Below are 17,610 nucleotides of genomic sequence, written 5' to 3'. Positions count from 1 at the left end.
CCTGCTTGCAGGCCTTTGGGAATCCTTCTTCAAGGTGTGATTCTATCAGGAAAATTCCACCCACTTCAAAAGCTCTTCCACAACTCACCACTGATCTGCAAGGGTAATTCTGAATAATCCTGGTGGAGCTGTAGCCTAGTTCCATACAGAATGTCACTTCCCTTATGTTGAGCTCTGATTGTTTAGCCATTGAACACAAGAACACAAGAACACAAGAATGTAGGAGCAAGAGATGGTACCCTGTTCCCTCAAACCTCTCCCACCATTCAATAGAATTATAATTGGTCAGCCCTGAGCCACGTAGCTTCTTCAGGTAAAAACAAAGTACACTGCAGATGCTGTGGTCAAAGCAACACGTGCAACACACTGGAGGAACTCAGCATCCATGGAAACATCCATGGAAACAAGCAGTCAACGGTTTGGGCCGAGACCCTTCATCAGGACTGAAGAGGGAGGGGGCAGGGGCCCTATAAAGAAGGTGTGGGGGAGGGTGGGAATGAAAAGGCTGGTAGGTGCCAGGTGAAAAACCAATCAGAGGAAAGGTCAAGGGGTGGGGGAGGGGAAGCGGGGAGGGGATAGGCAGGAAAGGTGGAGAAGGAATGTAAGGGGAAAGCATTATGGGTACTAGAAGAAGGCAGAATCATGAGAGAGGTGATAGGCAGCTGGAAGAGGAGGCAGAGTGAAACTGGAATGGGGGAAGGGAGAGGGAGGGAATTACCGGAAGTTGGAGAATTCAATGTTCAATGTTCACCGGAACATTCTTTGGGTCCTTTATGTGTAAGATCCAATTGTGGAAAAAAAAGTAAACTTTAAATGGCATATTTAATAAATATTTCTGGATCTACAACTAAAATAGTTAGTTTGTTTAAATGGCTGTGTAGAAGGCTTCTTCAAAGCTGTCACAGTAGCAGTAACATCAGTAGCAAGGGAAATTGGAGACAAAAGCCCTCATCAGGGGAATTATTAAACTGGAATCCTTGACTAACAAGTGGGTTGAGGTGAGCAGGGGTAGGCAGGAGTGTGAAGTTCAGGTTGTAATGAGATTATAGAAGTTTCTTATTAAATGGCAATACATGCTCCAGGGACCATGTGATCAGCAACTGCTCCTAATTCATATGTTCACCTGAAACAGGTTATTGATCAGTAATGTACTAACATTACTGGGCTGGTGACCTGAATTAACAATTAATAGTGAGACAAGAGTTTAAAGCCAACCACGTCAGCTCAGGACTGATAAAAATGTTGGAAACAAAATAGGTATCGTTAACAGTGATATTCAAACTGCTTAATTGTTATTAGAAACCCTTCAAGTTTAGGGAAAGAGATGTTCCATTTTTACCTGTTTCGGCTTCAAAGTGAATTAAGCGTAACACTCAGTTCATCCTCTTGAGGGGTTAGCCAAACCAAAAATATACAAAGCATTTAAGGATTGGCAATACATGCTGGTCTTGCCCAATGTGCCCCTGGTCTGTGACTTCATAAAAACGATTGTATTTTGCAACTTCAATTCTTCCTCAAGAGGACAGATGGAAGCCTCCAGTGAAATCTTTATAAATCTTATCGTTCATTAAGGTGTTCTTTATTGCCGTGCTTATTCAACTTCACATTGAAGCTAACATAGTGATTTTTGTTTGCCTAACAGGTGGAATGCAGCGCAAACTTTCAGTAGCCCTTGCTTTTGTTGGTGGCTCTAAAGTTGTCATCTTGGATGAACCAACCGCAGGAGTTGACCCCTACTCCCGCCGGGGAATATGGGATCTGTTGCTCAAATATCGCCAAGGTAAAATCACGATATAGTCTGGAGTGATTGTGTTTTTACCAGGCTTCCTTTTAAAATGTCAAAGCTAGATATAGCAGGTCACAGAAGACTGACATCATAAAAGATAATGATTCAGTGCATCATTCCTGTGCTAGTTGGAAAAGAATTCTCCAGCAGAATCCTACCCTTGGCCACTTAGTTTATCATTTTACAAGTCATGGCTTTTTTTTTGGGTCTGCTGACTTCTGCTTGAAGTAATCCAGGATCTCACCTGAAATGTTGACTGTCTCGTTCCCTCCACAGTTTCACCTAGACCTGCTGAGTTCCTCCAGCATTTGATTTTGCTCCAGATTCTATCAGTTGTGATCTCTTATGTCTCCATTCTCACATTTACTCTGTCTAGACCTTTCAGTGCTTGATAGGTTTCAACGAGATCCTCATTTATTCTTCTAAACTCCTGTGATTTCTGGCCCAGAGCCACCAAATGCTCTTCATACTTTAACCCTGTCATTCCTGGGATCATTCTCATGAACCTCCTCTGGACTCTCTCCAATGCCAGCTCACCCTTTTTTTAACTAAGGCAAAGGGGCCAACAGTTGCTCACAGTACTCCAAGTGTGGTCTGAACAATGTCCTATGAAGCCTCAGGATCACATCCTTACTTCTGTATTCTAGTCCTCTCGAAATGAATGCTAACATTGCACTTGCCTTCCTTACCGCCAGTTCAATCTGCCAGTTAACTTTTAGGGAATCTTTCACGAAGACTCTCTTTGTGTCTCTGATTTCTGAATTTCCTCCCTGTTTAGGAAGCATTCTGTGCCTTTATTCCTTCTCTCAAAGTGCATGACCATACACTTCTCTGCACTATATTTAATCTGGACTTCCTTTACCTTAATCTCCCTAATCAAATCCTGTTCATTACACAATACCTATCCAGAAATGCCACCCCCGAAGTTGTGGGTTCAATCACAATCTGCTCTAAAAAGCCAGCTCATAGCCCCATTCTATAATTTCTTTCTTCAGAACAACCTGAATTTCAAATCTACCTACATATTGAAGTCCCCAATGACTATTGTGATTGCTGGCCCAGAGCCATCAAATGCTCTTCATACTTTTTACATGCCTTTTCTATCTCCTGGTCTAAATTTTACCCCAAATCCTGGATGCAATGCTGTTTGGGGTCCTGTGTATAACTCCCATTGGGGTCATTTTATCTTTGTGCTTTCTTAACTCCACATAAAAAGGATTGTATATCTTCGAGTCATACATCATCTGTTTTTAAGGATTCAATTTTATTTCTGAGCAAAAGAGCCACTGCACCTGCTCATGTATTTGGATTCCCTGATGATTGAAGTATGTGGTATGTGATAATTATACAGGAAGGATAGGCCTTTTTTTCAAGCAGTATAACAAATGTAATTGGTTTATTATTATCATATGTACCAGGCTACAGTGGAAAATCTTTGTTTTGTATGGTATTCATACAGATCATTTAATAGCATGAATACAAAGGGAAAAACAATGACAGAATGCAGAATATCATAATACTGTTATAGTTACAGAGAAAGTGCAGGTAGAGAATAAGGTGCAACAGCCATGAGGAGTGTGATTGTGAGATCAAGAGTTCACCTTTGTCATACAATAGGTCCATTAATTTTCTTGTGACAGTGGGATAGAATTTGTCCTTGAGCCTGTTGGCATACTTTCAGGCTTTTTCATCGACTGCCCGATGGAAGAGCATAGACGAGAAAATATCCAGTGTGGGTGTGTTCTTTGATCATATTGGCTGCTTTTCTGAGGCAAAATCCGTTGAGGGCAGTCTGATGTTCATGAAGGACCAGCAGTGTCCACAACTCTGCAATTTACTGGTCAGAGCAGATGCCGTACAAAGCTGTGATGTATCTGGACGGGATGCTCTCTATGATGCATCTATAAAAACTGGTGAGGGTTAATGTGGACATGCTATATCTCCTTAGTCTTCTAAGCAAGTAGAGGCATTGGTGTGCTTTCTTGGTCTTAGTATCTACATTGTTGTATATGGTCAAGCTAGATTTGAACACTTTCAAATCTGAGTTTTAATTTACCTTGAAAGTCTGCAGATTTATACAAAGTGATGTTAGGTTAATAATAAAGCCAATGTAAATTGCATAAGTAAATAACCTAAATATTTTGATTCCCCCAGGTAGGACTATTATCCTCTCTACTCATCATATGGATGAGGCAGATATACTGGGAGATCGGATTGCCATCATTTCCAATGGAAAGCTATGTTGCTGTGGGTCTTCACTATACCTGAAGAACCAGCTGGGAACAGGTTACTATCTCACCCTGGTCAAGAAAGATTTGGAGCCATCTCTTAGCTCCTGCAGGAACAGCAATAGCACTATGTCCTACCTGAAGAAGGCAAGTGGCACTTGCATGGTTAAATTGTGAGAAGATGGTTGTAAATGTTTTCAAGGCAACCATTCTCATTGGTCATATATTCTCCTGGTTCCTTTCACAGGATGATAATGTTTCTCAAAGTAGCTCAGATGCTGGACTTGGCAGTGATCAAGACAGTGATACTATGACAATAGGTAAGCAAAATCCATTAGCTGCCAATTAGGATTCCTTTGGGATGAATAGCTTATTCACTGTAGCACTTAATTTGTTCTGCATTTTTGTAAATATTTTAGTATTTCTAAAAAGGGAAAATAAAAACTTGCATTCGTGAAATGGAGTCCAAGTTTCCAAGTTTTCAGACAGCTGCCTCTGCAGTGTGGTCACTGAGCTTTGACAAATGCAGCAGCCAGTTTATGCAGCCACAACTCTCACAAATGCCACTGTAATACAAACCGCGTAATTGTGAAGTGATCGATAAATGTCATTCAAAACACTCAAGATGACTTCCTTATTATTCCTCAAAGTCATGCCGTCATTTATTTCAATGTGAACAGAAGAGGTTATCTGGAGGAAGGCACTTCTAGCCACGAAGCGTTTCCTCGGGACTGATCCGTGTGTCCAGAGACATTTGTTAGAAGGAGAAAAGGTGCCTTTCCCCTCACACCTTCCTGCTGAAATTGCAGAATAACATCAGGTGAAGATAGCCCAGTCAAGGGTTTATATTGGGCAAGAGCCCAGATCCTCCCACATTCACAACACTATGGCTAGCTGAAACTGGAACCCTGGCCCTTCCTTCTGCCTTGTTGTCCTCTCTTAAGTGTAGGAACATATGGCCTTCTGAACCCAGTTCTTTAAAGAATTAATAACGCAACATGACCAGTACATCCAGGACATCATATTGTAGCGTTATTAATAAGCTCCTTTCACTCTGTTTTGCAGATGTCTCAGCTATCTCCAATCTGATCTTAAAGCATGTGGCAAAGGCTCGCCTAGTTGAAGATATTGGGCATGAACTGACATATGTGTTACCTTACGAAGCTGCTAAAGATGGTGGTTTTGTGGAACTTTTCCATGAGATGGATGACAGACTCACTGACTTGGGAATTTCCAGTTATGGAATTTCTGACACCACTCTGGAAGAAGTAAGCATTCTGAACTCACTGTTGTACCTTCAGTTTTAGCCCAGCCATCTATTCTTCATGCAATGAGCACTGACAAGAGACACGCATGATTTCAATTTTGAATTGTCTTTGTACAGTTTCAGGAAAGTGCTGTCAAGAGGATACCCTGTTATAGAATATGTGTCTCTCTAGAATGCTTGATCTTGTTTGATGCCTGAGGAAAGAAATTATCTATGCTTTCTGCTAAGGTTGTTGAATAAGTCCAGCTTTGGATTTGGGTATGAGGCCCCCATGGTTGAATAACCTTTCAAACTTGACATTTGAGGCTGACAAATGAGAAACTGTCTCTTAAACAATAAAAGTATCCATGCCTAAGGCATTGTACAGTGGAGGAGAGATGTGTAGAAAACATGATGTCAGGGAGGAGGGTGAATGGGGAACTCTTTTGAAGCAAAGATGTAAACAATTGCTAGCATTCATTAGTAAACCACCGCATTTCCTTTTCAAGGGACTTCAACGTTTAAATATTTCACATTTACACCAAGGAGTAATCAATATTTCACTTATCCACATGGACATTCAATTTTCAGAAAAAAATTTCTTCCTGAATCAACATTACTGATTAATATTTAACGCTTAATATGTAAGCACACTTACTGATTACTGGCCCATGCATGATATATCATGCACAAAGCCATGCTGACTCCTTCTAGTGAGACACTTCTGTCCAAATAATGGCAGATCCTGTCTCTCAGAATTCTCTCCCAACAACTCTTCCCATGACTGATGTCAAGCTGATTAGCCTCTAGCTCACTAGTTTTCCTTTCTACCCTTTTTAGACAAAGCAACATTAGCCATCTCCCATTTTTGAGAAACTTCACCAGTGGTCAATGAAGAAGCAAGTATCCTCCACAAGCACCTACGATATTTCCCCTCTAGCCTCTGAGTCTGAAAATGCACTCAGTCAGGCCCTGAGAAATTATCCACTTAACGTACTGTGAACCTACAATTACCACTTAATGCACTGTGAGGCTACAAATACCTCCTGCACAGTAGTATGAATGTCCTCTGGAATTCCTCTACTTGTCTTGCCCCCTCATCTCCTAAGCAACCATGATTTTTTTCCTCAGTAAACACTTGAGGATCTCTAAAGGACCCATTCTCTCCCTACCCGAAATTTTATTTTTAATATAGCTGTAGAGCCTTTTGGGATTTTCCTTAATCTTGCCCACCTGTGGACCTGATTTGTCTTTTTCTGTAACTATTTTATTGTCTTTCTGGCTGGCACTTAAGTTACTTGTTCTGCTTTGATCCCTATGAGGAAGTCTGGTATTACTCCCTCTTGAGTAGTGCCTACTATCTGCACAATTTCTCTCTGAATCTCAGAGCCAGTCCAGCCCCTGAAAGAACATCCCCCTCAACAGCATTCAAAGTGTTGCTGAGGGGAATGAGGAACCTGGCACGAGCTGCCTACTCCCCTTATTTCCCCTACTGGTCACCCAATTATCTTGGACATATAAGAAGAACCTTGATGTCTTTGAAATTGTCTCATTTGGAGGTTACTTGGTGACTGAGAACAGTGGATTTTTGAACATCGAGGGATAAGGGTATAAGGTGAGTGTGATCAGCATAATCATATTGAACAGAGGGCCAGTGCTGAGACGATGCTTAACTGCCATTGCTACCCTTAGGAATGTACAATGAAACCATTAATCAGCACATCCTGGAAATGTATGAAACGTCTTTATGTTTTTTTTTATTACTTCTATTGACAGATATTTCTGAAGGTTGCAGAAGATCATGGAGTGGACGCTGAAATCTCAGGTAACGTCATCTACACCAAGTGCTTGGGCAACCTGCACACTTTTCTACCACTAGCTGTCTCTCCAGAACTGTGCTAAATGTCCGTACGTATTTCAAATCAGAACCTACGTTTACTACTGCGAAGTGTACTGACTATAGTCAAATCTCAAAAGTACAACCAGTTTTTAGCATGTGGTGAGGCAAATCTGCTGATAAGCAAAATACAAGGCAGATGTTATCTTTAAGGACACCACCTTTAACTCCATAAATTTGTCTATATTCTCCAAATTATTGTCTTAGATAGTTATGCGGAGAAGGCTGATATATACTACACCTTTTTCTTTCAAATTTGAATGTTGTTATTTGCTTTTGTAGAAGATTTGCATATTTAATTTTCTTGGATTGGAATGTACAATGCTTTTTACAAAAATACGGCTGCTGTTCCTGCTCCTTGGCAGTCTGGTGCATATAGTTCTAGAAACAGTTTAGATCTTTATGCTTTAATCATTACTTTGCAAGGCTGATCATACAGAGTCACAGAAAAGCTCTCACAAACAGGTGCATATCATTGTCCTCAATTATTATCCCAGCTATGCTGTAATCAAGTATTGAAATAGTTCATTCATTAATCACTATATGAAGGAGTTTAAACAAGTAATAAACATTGGAGAATTTCTCAGTCACATCCAGCACTTCTCTTTCTTATTCAGTTTCAGAATGCGCCACTTTTGGCAAAACCAGTATTTATTACCCATCTCTGATTTCCTTGAGAGTGTAGAAATGAATCTCATGTTGAACCATTTACGGTCTGGGACCCCTTCTCCTTCCCTTTCTCCTATAGACCACTGTTCTCTCCTGTCGGATTCCTTCTTCTCCAGATCTTGACCGTTCCCACCAACCTGGATTCACCTATCACCTTCCAGCAATCCTTCTTTCCCTCCCTCTACCTTTTCATTCTGGTGTCTTCCTCCTTCCTTTTTCACCCCTGAAGAAGGATCTTGACCCAAATCATTGACTGTTTATTTATTTCCATAGACACTGCCTGACCAGGTGAGTTCCTCCAGCATTTTGTGTGTGTAGCTTTGGATTTCCAGCATCTGAGACCTTCTTATGTTTACTGTTATAGTCTGATGAATGGTCATGACCTGAAGCATCAATTGCTTATTTTTTTCCATAGATATTGCCGAGCTTGCTGAGTTCCTCCAGCATTTTGTGTGTTACCGTTGCAGTCTGTGGGTCAAGGAACTCGCTCAGTATTGTTGGCTAGGAAGTTCCAGGTCTTAAGATTCTATGTCAGTGAAGGATTTGAAGATAGTAGTGTTTCCATGCACCTGAAAATTCTTGGTGTTAGAGATCAGAGAAGTGCCAGATGCTGTAGGCAGATGGTGCAATGAATTTTGTAGATGCCATATATTTCAGCTATTGTCTGCATTAGCAACAGTAGCATTACCAACTCAATTAGGGACCCCCAGCATGCTGAGGGTAGAGGACTAAGCAATAACAAAGCCTTTCTTTCTTTCTTTCTTTTTTTTTCAATCTTTTTATTAAATTTCATATATAAAAAAAAACAACACATAATAATGAATAGATTACAGATTCAATAAACTTGAGATTACATTAGTAATAGGATAATAATATCCTATTAAAACATCCATCAACAAAAGGTACATAAATCAATCAAGTCTATATAAATATATATGAGAAAAAAAAACAAAAATAATCATCGAAAAAAGAAGAAAAAAAAAATTGAAATTATATATGAGAAAAAATATATATTGAAAAAAAATACTAAACTAAAACTAACATGGGCAATAATAGCACTTTATAAATATATAAAGGTGTCAAGAAAAGAACTCCGGAACTCCATACCTGAACAAGTATAAGTAGAGAAAAGGATCTGAAATAGGCCAAATTAATTCATATGAAAGTGTCGAATAAATGGTCCCCAGGTTTCTTCAAATTTAATTGAAGAATCAAAGATAGTGCTTCTGATTTTTTCCAAACTCAAATAAGAAATAGTTTGGGAGAACCACTGAAATGTAGTAGGAGGATTTACTTCTTTCCAGTTTTGTAATATAGACCTTCTGGCAATTAATGTTACAAAGGCAATCATTCGTCTGATTGAAGGGGAAAGCTGATTGCCATCTTCATTTGGTATACCGAAAATTGCAGTAATAAAATGGGGTTGTAAATCGATATTCCATACTGAGGAAATGACATCAAAAATGTCCTTCCAATAGTTATGTAAAGTGGGACATGTCCAAAACATGTGAGTCAATGAAGCCACTTCTAAGTGACATCTGTCACATTGAGGATTAATATGCGAATAAAATCGGGCAAGCTTATCTTTAGACATATAAGCTCTATGTACAATTTTAAATTGTATTAAAGCATGTTTAGCACAAATAGAGGAGGAATTAACCATTTGTAAAATTTTTTCCCATTTATCTGTTGATATATTACATCGAAGTTCTTTTTCCCATTCTTGTCTAATTCTATCCGATATTTCTGGCTGTATCTTCATAATCATGTTATAAATAAAAGCTACTAATCCCTTCTGACAAGGATTAAAAGTAAAAATCAAATCTGAAAAATCCGATGGAGTTGAGTTAGGAAAAGATGGAAGAATTTTATGTAAGAAATTTCTAATTTGTAAGTATCTAAAAAAATTAGATTTAGGTAATTCAAATTTGTTGGATAGTTGATCAAAAGACATCAAAGTACCTTCAAAAAAAAGATCACGAAAACATTTTATACCTTTCCTTTTCCATATACTAAAAGCTTGGTCTGTCAATGAAGGTTTAAAAAAAAAATTACATAAAATAGGGCTGTCCAGAGCAAAGTTTTTCAGATTAAAGAATTTGCGAAATTGAAACCAAATTCGTAGTGTATGTTTAACAACAGGGTTAGATATCTGTTTATTGAATTTGGCTAAATCAATAGGAAGAAAAGAACCAAGAACGGAAAATATAGAATATCCCTTAACCTCACTACATTCCAAATTTACCCACTGTGGGCACACAGGTGAATCCAAATCTAGTTTCCAGTACATTAGGTTACGAATATTATTCGCCCAATAATAAAATCTAAAGTTAGGTAAAGCTAGACCACCATCTTTTTTAGACTTTTGTAATTGCCTTTTGCTTAACCTAGGATTTTTATTTTGCCACACAAATGAGGAAATTTTTGAATCAATATTATCAAAAAAAGATTTAGGAATAAAAATTGGTAAAGCTTGGAATAAATATAAAAATTTCGGTAAAATCATCATTTTAATCGCATTAATCCGACCAACTAATGATAAAAATAAGGGAGACCATCTAGTAGTAAGAATAACAAAGCCACTGAATTTTCATAGATAGTTAGCTAGGCTTTATCTCATTCAAGATGGTTACTGCCTAACTTTGTAAATAGAAAATACCAGTTTAAATGTTGCATCTTCCAAGGTTAAGGCTGCTCTAACCAGCAAATGTGATTTCACTTCAGATGGCACTATCCCTGCCTGCAGAAACAGGAGATCGAGATTCGTTGATAGACAGAGTTGCCTCAGACCATTCACAGATGACGATGCTGCCGATGCGAATGACTCAGATGCTGACCCAGGTAAATACAGAGTTGTAAAAGTGATGTGCTTTCATAATATTTTCTCCAACAATACTTAAAGCAATGTCACTTGCTGGGCTCCATTGTAAATTGTACGTAGATGATCTTCCCCCCCAGTTCATGCTGACACAAACCACTGACACTCAGGAAAGTACAGTGACTCTGTGATTTGCTGTTCATCTAATTACTGTGCAAAAGACTGTGTGTTCCTTTGAACACCCCGAAAGTAACATCAAAAAGAATCTAGGCTGTAATAGAGTAACAGATACACTTAAAACAAAAAGGAAAAACTTGCTTCTCTGAAGTGCTTTTCACATACCTCTCAGGATATTCTAAAACACCCGATGATCAGTGTGGCCTCTGTTGCAATATGGAAATAATTGCAATTGAGTTGTATATCTCAGAAGTCATAGAGTGAGTTTAGGAGCAAAGGACAAGGAAATATCTCCGTCATTCAATGAATTCTTGGGGGATATTTTATCTTGGTGCCACTTCCTTGCACTTAATATAACATTCCTTGTTTCCTGTAATCATGAGTGTTTACATCAGGCAGGGGAGAAAGTGGACTGTGAAAACCCAACCCTTTCACTAGTTTAACTCACTTCCTCTCATTTTCGCTCTTGACTTTATTGTTCTTATGTTTCATAGGAATTAAATGTAAAGTGGAAATCAGTTCACGGGCACATTCTCTCAGATGTTGAGTTATTCAGTTAGTCTTTAGCAGATTGAACTTGGAATAAAAATATTCCTGGTTTCTCCTTTTCTGCTCTATCAGGGTCCTTATCAATTGGTTTTCTCCATTGACAAGTACTGATGGAGCTTTACTGTCATAAGTGCTAGCTCCTGGCTGATTCATTAAACCAAGATCCTCTCAAGTAAACACAAAAGACCCCAAGCATAATACCTATGCCATTTAACCAACTCCACCAAAGTAAACTATTTGGTGTCCATTATGTTATTTCTGGACAAATTAGCTACCATGTTTTCTATATCATGAGAGTGATTAAGCTTCTTAAATAATGAATTGGCTAGAAAGTTTATTGGGATATCCTTGAGGCATACACAACAATATATCCTTTCTTCAAAAATGTAAGATTTCAGTGTTGTTTCTTTATCACCATGATTCAAGATCATTGAAATTGTTACGGAATAGCAAGAGCACATTTGAACTGTTTTATTATAACTGACTAAGTTTTATTGCACAAATGAATTTGGTACTGTGGCACCCTGTGTACAAGCTAAGGAGATTGACAGGTTATATATGTATAACATCCGTGGATGTATTTGCAGAATCCCAGGAAACTGACTTCTTGAGTGGGATGGATGGGAAGGGATCATACTCAATAAGAGGCTGGAATCTCATGAGGCAACAGTTTGTGGCATTGTTCTGGAAGCGATTGATTTATGCCAAGCGCAGCAGGAAAGGAATCTTTGCTCAGGTAAGCCTGCTTCCTGTCAGAACTGACAGAAGGGGATAGACGATGGACAGCTGTCCTCGCCATATTCTGTGAATGGTGACATCAGAACCATTCCTAGGACTAGTTAACATGAAGGAATTACGCAATCTTATTGAATTCTAATTTTGCAATGCTAATCACGTCTTTACAAGTCTTTGTGATATTTCTCATAACTTGTGAGATACAATCATTTCCACATGTTTACATGTTGCAATAGGCCTAATATGTATATTCTACAGCTTCATCTATTGCTCAAGGGGGCAGTATTTCCCACACTGATACCTCTCCTGCCTTATTTATTAAGAATATAAAATCTAGGCTCATTCTAGCTGTTGTCTGAAGATGTCTTAGAAGTTGGTATGACTGCTCATTGTATCATGCAAGCCACAACCCCGTGGAGCATCTCTCTTCAAGAACAGTTGTGTAACTCTTGCTTCAGCTAGCGGCTTAATATAGGGGGTGATAGCCTCCTGCCCGGCCATACTTAAGAAATCTTGATTGGGTGGATGTTGCATTATGTGTCACCTGTTACTGATCAGTACTCCGAAGTTACAAACAGTACACAATATGCGATTAAACAATTAAGCTCTATAATTCTTACTTCGACTATACGGTTAGTAGAGAAATGAAATAAAAGGAAAAAAAGGGCCCAATCTTATGAAAGAGCTTGTTGCGCAAAGTTGGAGCTCATTGATAAATCGAGCGTTCACCCTCAATCTCCTCCAATCATTGCTGCCCTTCGGACCCTCGCTCCGAGTCCACCCCCTCCAGCGGTCTACCAGTTCTCTCCATTTGTGTCTTCTCTCCTCATCTCACCCCGGCAAAAGTCTGCGAAATATCTCCTTCCAGATTCACAAGACAGAGCAACAAGATCCTGAATGACTAACATGCATACCACAGTCCTGTTATCTCCAGCCATAACCCAAACATTGCTGCTACAGAGAAACCGTTACCTCAGCAGTGAACATTACAGAAAAGCCATTTCATTAGCCTTAGCAGTGAAACATTACAGAGAAGCTATTACAGCTCATTACAGTTGCGTTGTCCAAGCCTTCATAGCACAATAATGTAAGATTGAAGTTGATAGGTCATTAGTTAAAGTGTGAAATAGAGCCAGCATACAACTTGCCTGAGGTACTTCACATTTTACTGGAATTTCCAGTTTCACGCATATTGTACTTGGAATAGCGTATCCGCAATAATCTTTGTAGACTCAGAGAAAACCTGTGCAAATCCATCTCTGTCAATGCTACAAAGTTTGAGCTAAAATGATCCATGGACTCCCACTAAATTCCACAACTGTGCTCCTCAAACTCTGGACTATTAATCCCTACACCTCAGCAGTATTTCCTGCTTTAGGGTACTCCACTCTCTCTGCAGCAGGGTAATGGTCACCCAGTGACTCCATCAAATTATATTTGGTAACTTTTTTCTGCAGTACTGAAGGACCTTTGCTTTGTGTGATATGTGTCTAAAGTATGCAATTAAAGACCCACATTTAAATGCCATTTCTTACTAATTGAGAAGAAAATACGAAATATATGTCAGTATATCATAAAGTTGGATCTGTCCAACACAACACACATCTGCTACACACAATCCTTCTCTGCTTCTAAATTAATATTTTTGTGGATTCTCTGTTATAGAAACAAGGAATTTGCTATTTTCACATGAGCTGTCTTTAGTTGGAGTTTATTTGTGACCATAACATTCTTTAATATTGGCAGTGTTAGCCTAGCATTAAAGCAAGGGGAGTTAATTATCTCAGTGCCTTGTTTAAAGACATTATGTTAGCAAGGGTAATATTACAAATGGAGAGAACAAAACTTATGCAACCTTAATGTGGTAGTGCATTAGAATATGAAACGGTCCAGCCTAATTTTTACATGTCTGAGGAATTCTGTTTTCCAGATTGTGCTTCCCGCTGTCTTTGTGTGCATTGCATTGGTGTTCAGCTTGATTGTGCCTCCATTCGGTAAATATCCCAGCCTGGAGCTGCACCCCTGGATGTACGAAGAGCAGTACACATTCATTAGGTACGTCTACACAAAGGTTACAATTCCCGTAAAGCCACCATTGTTTCATAGAGTATCACAATAGTTCAACTGAGAAAGTTAAGATATGCCATGACTCAAAGACAAAATAACACGTGAAAAGCTGAGTTCAGTTCAATTAAATTTTTGCATTAATTTATTTTATTAACTTATTTATAGTGTTATATTCTGGTTTATATGTTATTTGGATATGTTATGTGGATACACCATGGTCTGGAGGAACGTTGTTTCATTTTGTTGTAGATATGTACAGTTAGATGGCAATAAACTTGAACTTGAAGTTGCTTGATGGCTCTGACATTGTTTGTCAAGAATCGCTGCTTTTTGTGGATGCAGACTTCAAATGAGGTTGTTTTATAACACTGGAACTGTAGGGAAGCTGGTATATAAAACAGCTGCCTTAACGACTGTTGACATTCCACATAATCCTCTTTCTCGCTGAGCTTCCTGGATGCACAGGGAGGCAAACCAGAGCTTTTGCACTTCAACCTCACTTCTAGACTGGCAGGCTGGAGGAATGAGGCTTAAGGTTAATCAACAGCAGAAGTAGTGTGCCTATTGCATTAGCTTTGGTAACATGCCTCGAGTGCCCCTTTCTGGCGGTGTTGAATGAAAAAATGCAGCTCATTGCAAGAGAACGTCAGATGATGCTGAAATCATGCTGAAGTGTTGTGGGGAGTACAACTTGAAAAGTGGCAAAGGTTGTAGTTAGAAGCAGGATTTGGATGGTGCCCTCCCATTACTACTGAGCATCAGTTTGAGGTCATGGCTATTTTAACTTAGTAGCTCCATTTATTTTCAGCCATTAGTGCAATTGGTTGAGGAATGCTGGTGTCGCAGAGGCCTGGAACAGTACTCTTTAACATTAAGTCTTCATCCTCTTCCCTCCTCTGATCGTAGGTTTTGCTTATCAAAGAGAGGGTATTGATCCTAGAATTGTCAGTGACTAAAGAAATGGCATGTCAATTACACGAGAAGCAAAGGCCCTGAAAATTAACAACTCAGGATGAACCAAGGAACATTTTGTTTGCGGGTTGCCACAGGAAAATGACAGCCTGGGCTGCTGTAGGAATTGATACTTGGATCCCAGTTATTCATGATCTGTGCCAAAGGTGCAATGTTGCTGTTGGTCCAAAACTACTTGGTAGTGTGGATTGTCAGGAGGGATGCAGAGAGGCCCTGGGAGGATGTAGACAGGCTAACCAGATGAGCGAGGACCTGGCAGGTAAATTAGATCGCCATCCTGTCAGCCTGACCAAGTCTGGTTATCCTCCTCTGACTTTTCACCTTAACAAGGGGTTTTCACGCACAGAACTGCCGTTCACTGGATTTTTTTTTTTTATTTTATGCACCGTTCTTTGTAAACTCTAGAAACTGTTATGCATGAAAATCCCAGGGGATCAGCATTTTCTGAGATACTCAAACCACCCCTTCTGGCACCAACAATCATTCACAGTCAAAGTCACTTAGATCACATTTCTTCCTGATTCTAATGACTGATTTGAGCAACAACTGTATCCCTTGACCATGACTTCATGCTTTTATGCATTGAGTTGCTGACACCAGATTGGCTGATTAAGTATCTGCCTTAATGAGCAAGAGTACCTAATAAAGTGGCCACTGAGAGTAATGTAGCAAATGATGTTTCTGAGTGTATCCAGCATAATATGATCTAATTTACTAAGCCATACTGTAAAGGAGCTCTTCTGATGAGCATAGCATCAACAGGGATAGCCTCTGGCAAATTCTCATATCGTACAGGATCCCTTCCAAAATTGTCCAACTTATCCAGAGCTTCTATACTAACTTCACCTGCTCAGATGGGGACTGCAATTTGAGCTTTGAAGTCATGACAGGAATCAGGCAGGGCTGTGTGGAGTCAGCAATATTGTTTAATCTGGCGATTGACTGGGTTACTGAAGATAAGCAGAGAGGCATTAGGTGGACTGTTCTGTACTTTAGAAGACCTTGACTGTGTGGATGACCTCGCATTACTATCACATACACACCAGCACATGCAAGAGAAAACTGAGTGCCTTTGTACCTTCGGAGGTCAGGTTGGACTCAGTCAGTCAGAGAAAGACTGGGACCACGGCCCTCAATGTAGAATTTCCTCCTCCCACCAAAACATCCGTTATCAAGTTACCCAGCTCTGGCAGATTCACCTACCTGGGCATTCAGTAGGATGGTGAGACCAAGGACAACATCCAGTGCGGACTCAGCAAAGCTAGAAACATCTTCAATTCAATGAACAACTTATGAGGATCGACCAAGTACAGCGTCCACGCCAAGATGGAGCTGTACCGAAGCTGTGTGTTCTCTCCACTCTCTTGTATGGGTCAGAATGCTGGTGCCTGACAGAGAGTGACATTGCCAAGCTGTTCAGCACAGCTCCATGAACTTCCGGAAGATCGTCTGTATTTTCTGGCCAAGGAAGATCTCCAATTACGTCTTACACCTTTGGTGTCATCGAGGGGACACGGTCACAATCAGGAAATATTGGAGATGGGTTGGATGCACAAAGAGAGGAGAAGCCAATGCCATCATCAAGACGATGATGCACTTCATTGGACCCCTGAAGGATGGAGGAAATGTAAGAGACCAAAAACAACTTGACCCCGTATTGTAGTGGCAGATGTGAGGACCGTGAACCATACCTGGGGCACAATAGAGAAGCTGGCCAAAGACAGACAGAGGTAGAGGATCTGTTGCTCTGCTAAATTCCAGCTGCATAGCAGACAGTAAGGAAGTAAGCTGATGCGTCATGCACATCTGGTATGTTAATTGCATCACTGTCTGATTCACGACCGGTCTAGTCAAATTTCTGTAGAAAGTCAGTTCAACCTACAATTGTTACAATCAAGTTCAACCTCTTGAGAAGTGTTTACCTTAGAAGAGGAGTGTGTTACACATTTAAATTTATTATAGGCCCTGCTAAAAGAGTGGAGACAGAAAAAAAGTTATGGTTTCCCTAATTAGAGTTATAAGGCTTCCTACCAATTCAGACTCTTCTCCTTGATTAGGCATACCATTATCAAATTACTAGCCAAGAGCATCCTCAGAGCACAGAATCACAGAAATATACTGCACAGAAGGAGGCCACAATTCTGCAGTGTTATTCCAAATGTACTAAATTAACTGAATTAAAACTCTCCGGCTGCCATGGTAGGATTATACCTTGTGTCTCCGGATCAAGCCTCTGGATAAGGGAGCTCTTAAGGGTTTGCTTGATTTGTACTGACATCCCGCTAAGCTAGAGGGTTAGAAAATCTGACTCATCTACTAAGGAAGAGAAAAGATGGTCACCGGAAAGACATGTTCAGAATCATGTAAAAATATAGCAGTGATATTTCCCAATAATTCTCCAGGAAAGGGTGAGATTAGTGCTTAGCTTGTACTGATCCTACTGCTGATCCAGCTTAATTTGAGACT

General features: G+C 39.7%; 1 protein-coding gene across 1 annotated transcript in view; it reads left to right on the top strand.

Annotated features, from left to right (window-relative positions):
* The window catches only part of LOC132396862 (phospholipid-transporting ATPase ABCA1-like), a 170,581-nt gene that overhangs the window by 118,008 nt on the left and 34,963 nt on the right, over positions 1 to 17,610 (top strand). The window contains exons 22-29 of the mRNA XM_059974869.1: positions 1,643 to 1,780; positions 3,941 to 4,161; positions 4,262 to 4,334; positions 5,080 to 5,282; positions 7,037 to 7,085; positions 10,551 to 10,667; positions 11,958 to 12,106; positions 14,036 to 14,160. Coding sequence (XP_059830852.1) covers positions 1,643 to 1,780; positions 3,941 to 4,161; positions 4,262 to 4,334; positions 5,080 to 5,282; positions 7,037 to 7,085; positions 10,551 to 10,667; positions 11,958 to 12,106; positions 14,036 to 14,160 — 1,075 coding nt within the window. The remainder of the gene's footprint in view (positions 1 to 1,642; positions 1,781 to 3,940; positions 4,162 to 4,261; positions 4,335 to 5,079; positions 5,283 to 7,036; positions 7,086 to 10,550; positions 10,668 to 11,957; positions 12,107 to 14,035; positions 14,161 to 17,610) is intronic.

This window comes from Hypanus sabinus, chromosome 7, assembly GCF_030144855.1.
Source record: "Hypanus sabinus isolate sHypSab1 chromosome 7, sHypSab1.hap1, whole genome shotgun sequence".
Classification (NCBI taxonomy): domain Eukaryota; kingdom Metazoa; phylum Chordata; class Chondrichthyes; order Myliobatiformes; family Dasyatidae; genus Hypanus; species Hypanus sabinus.
The sequence above is the reverse complement of the archived record's forward strand: the minus strand, read 5'-3'. Positions and strand labels throughout refer to the sequence as shown.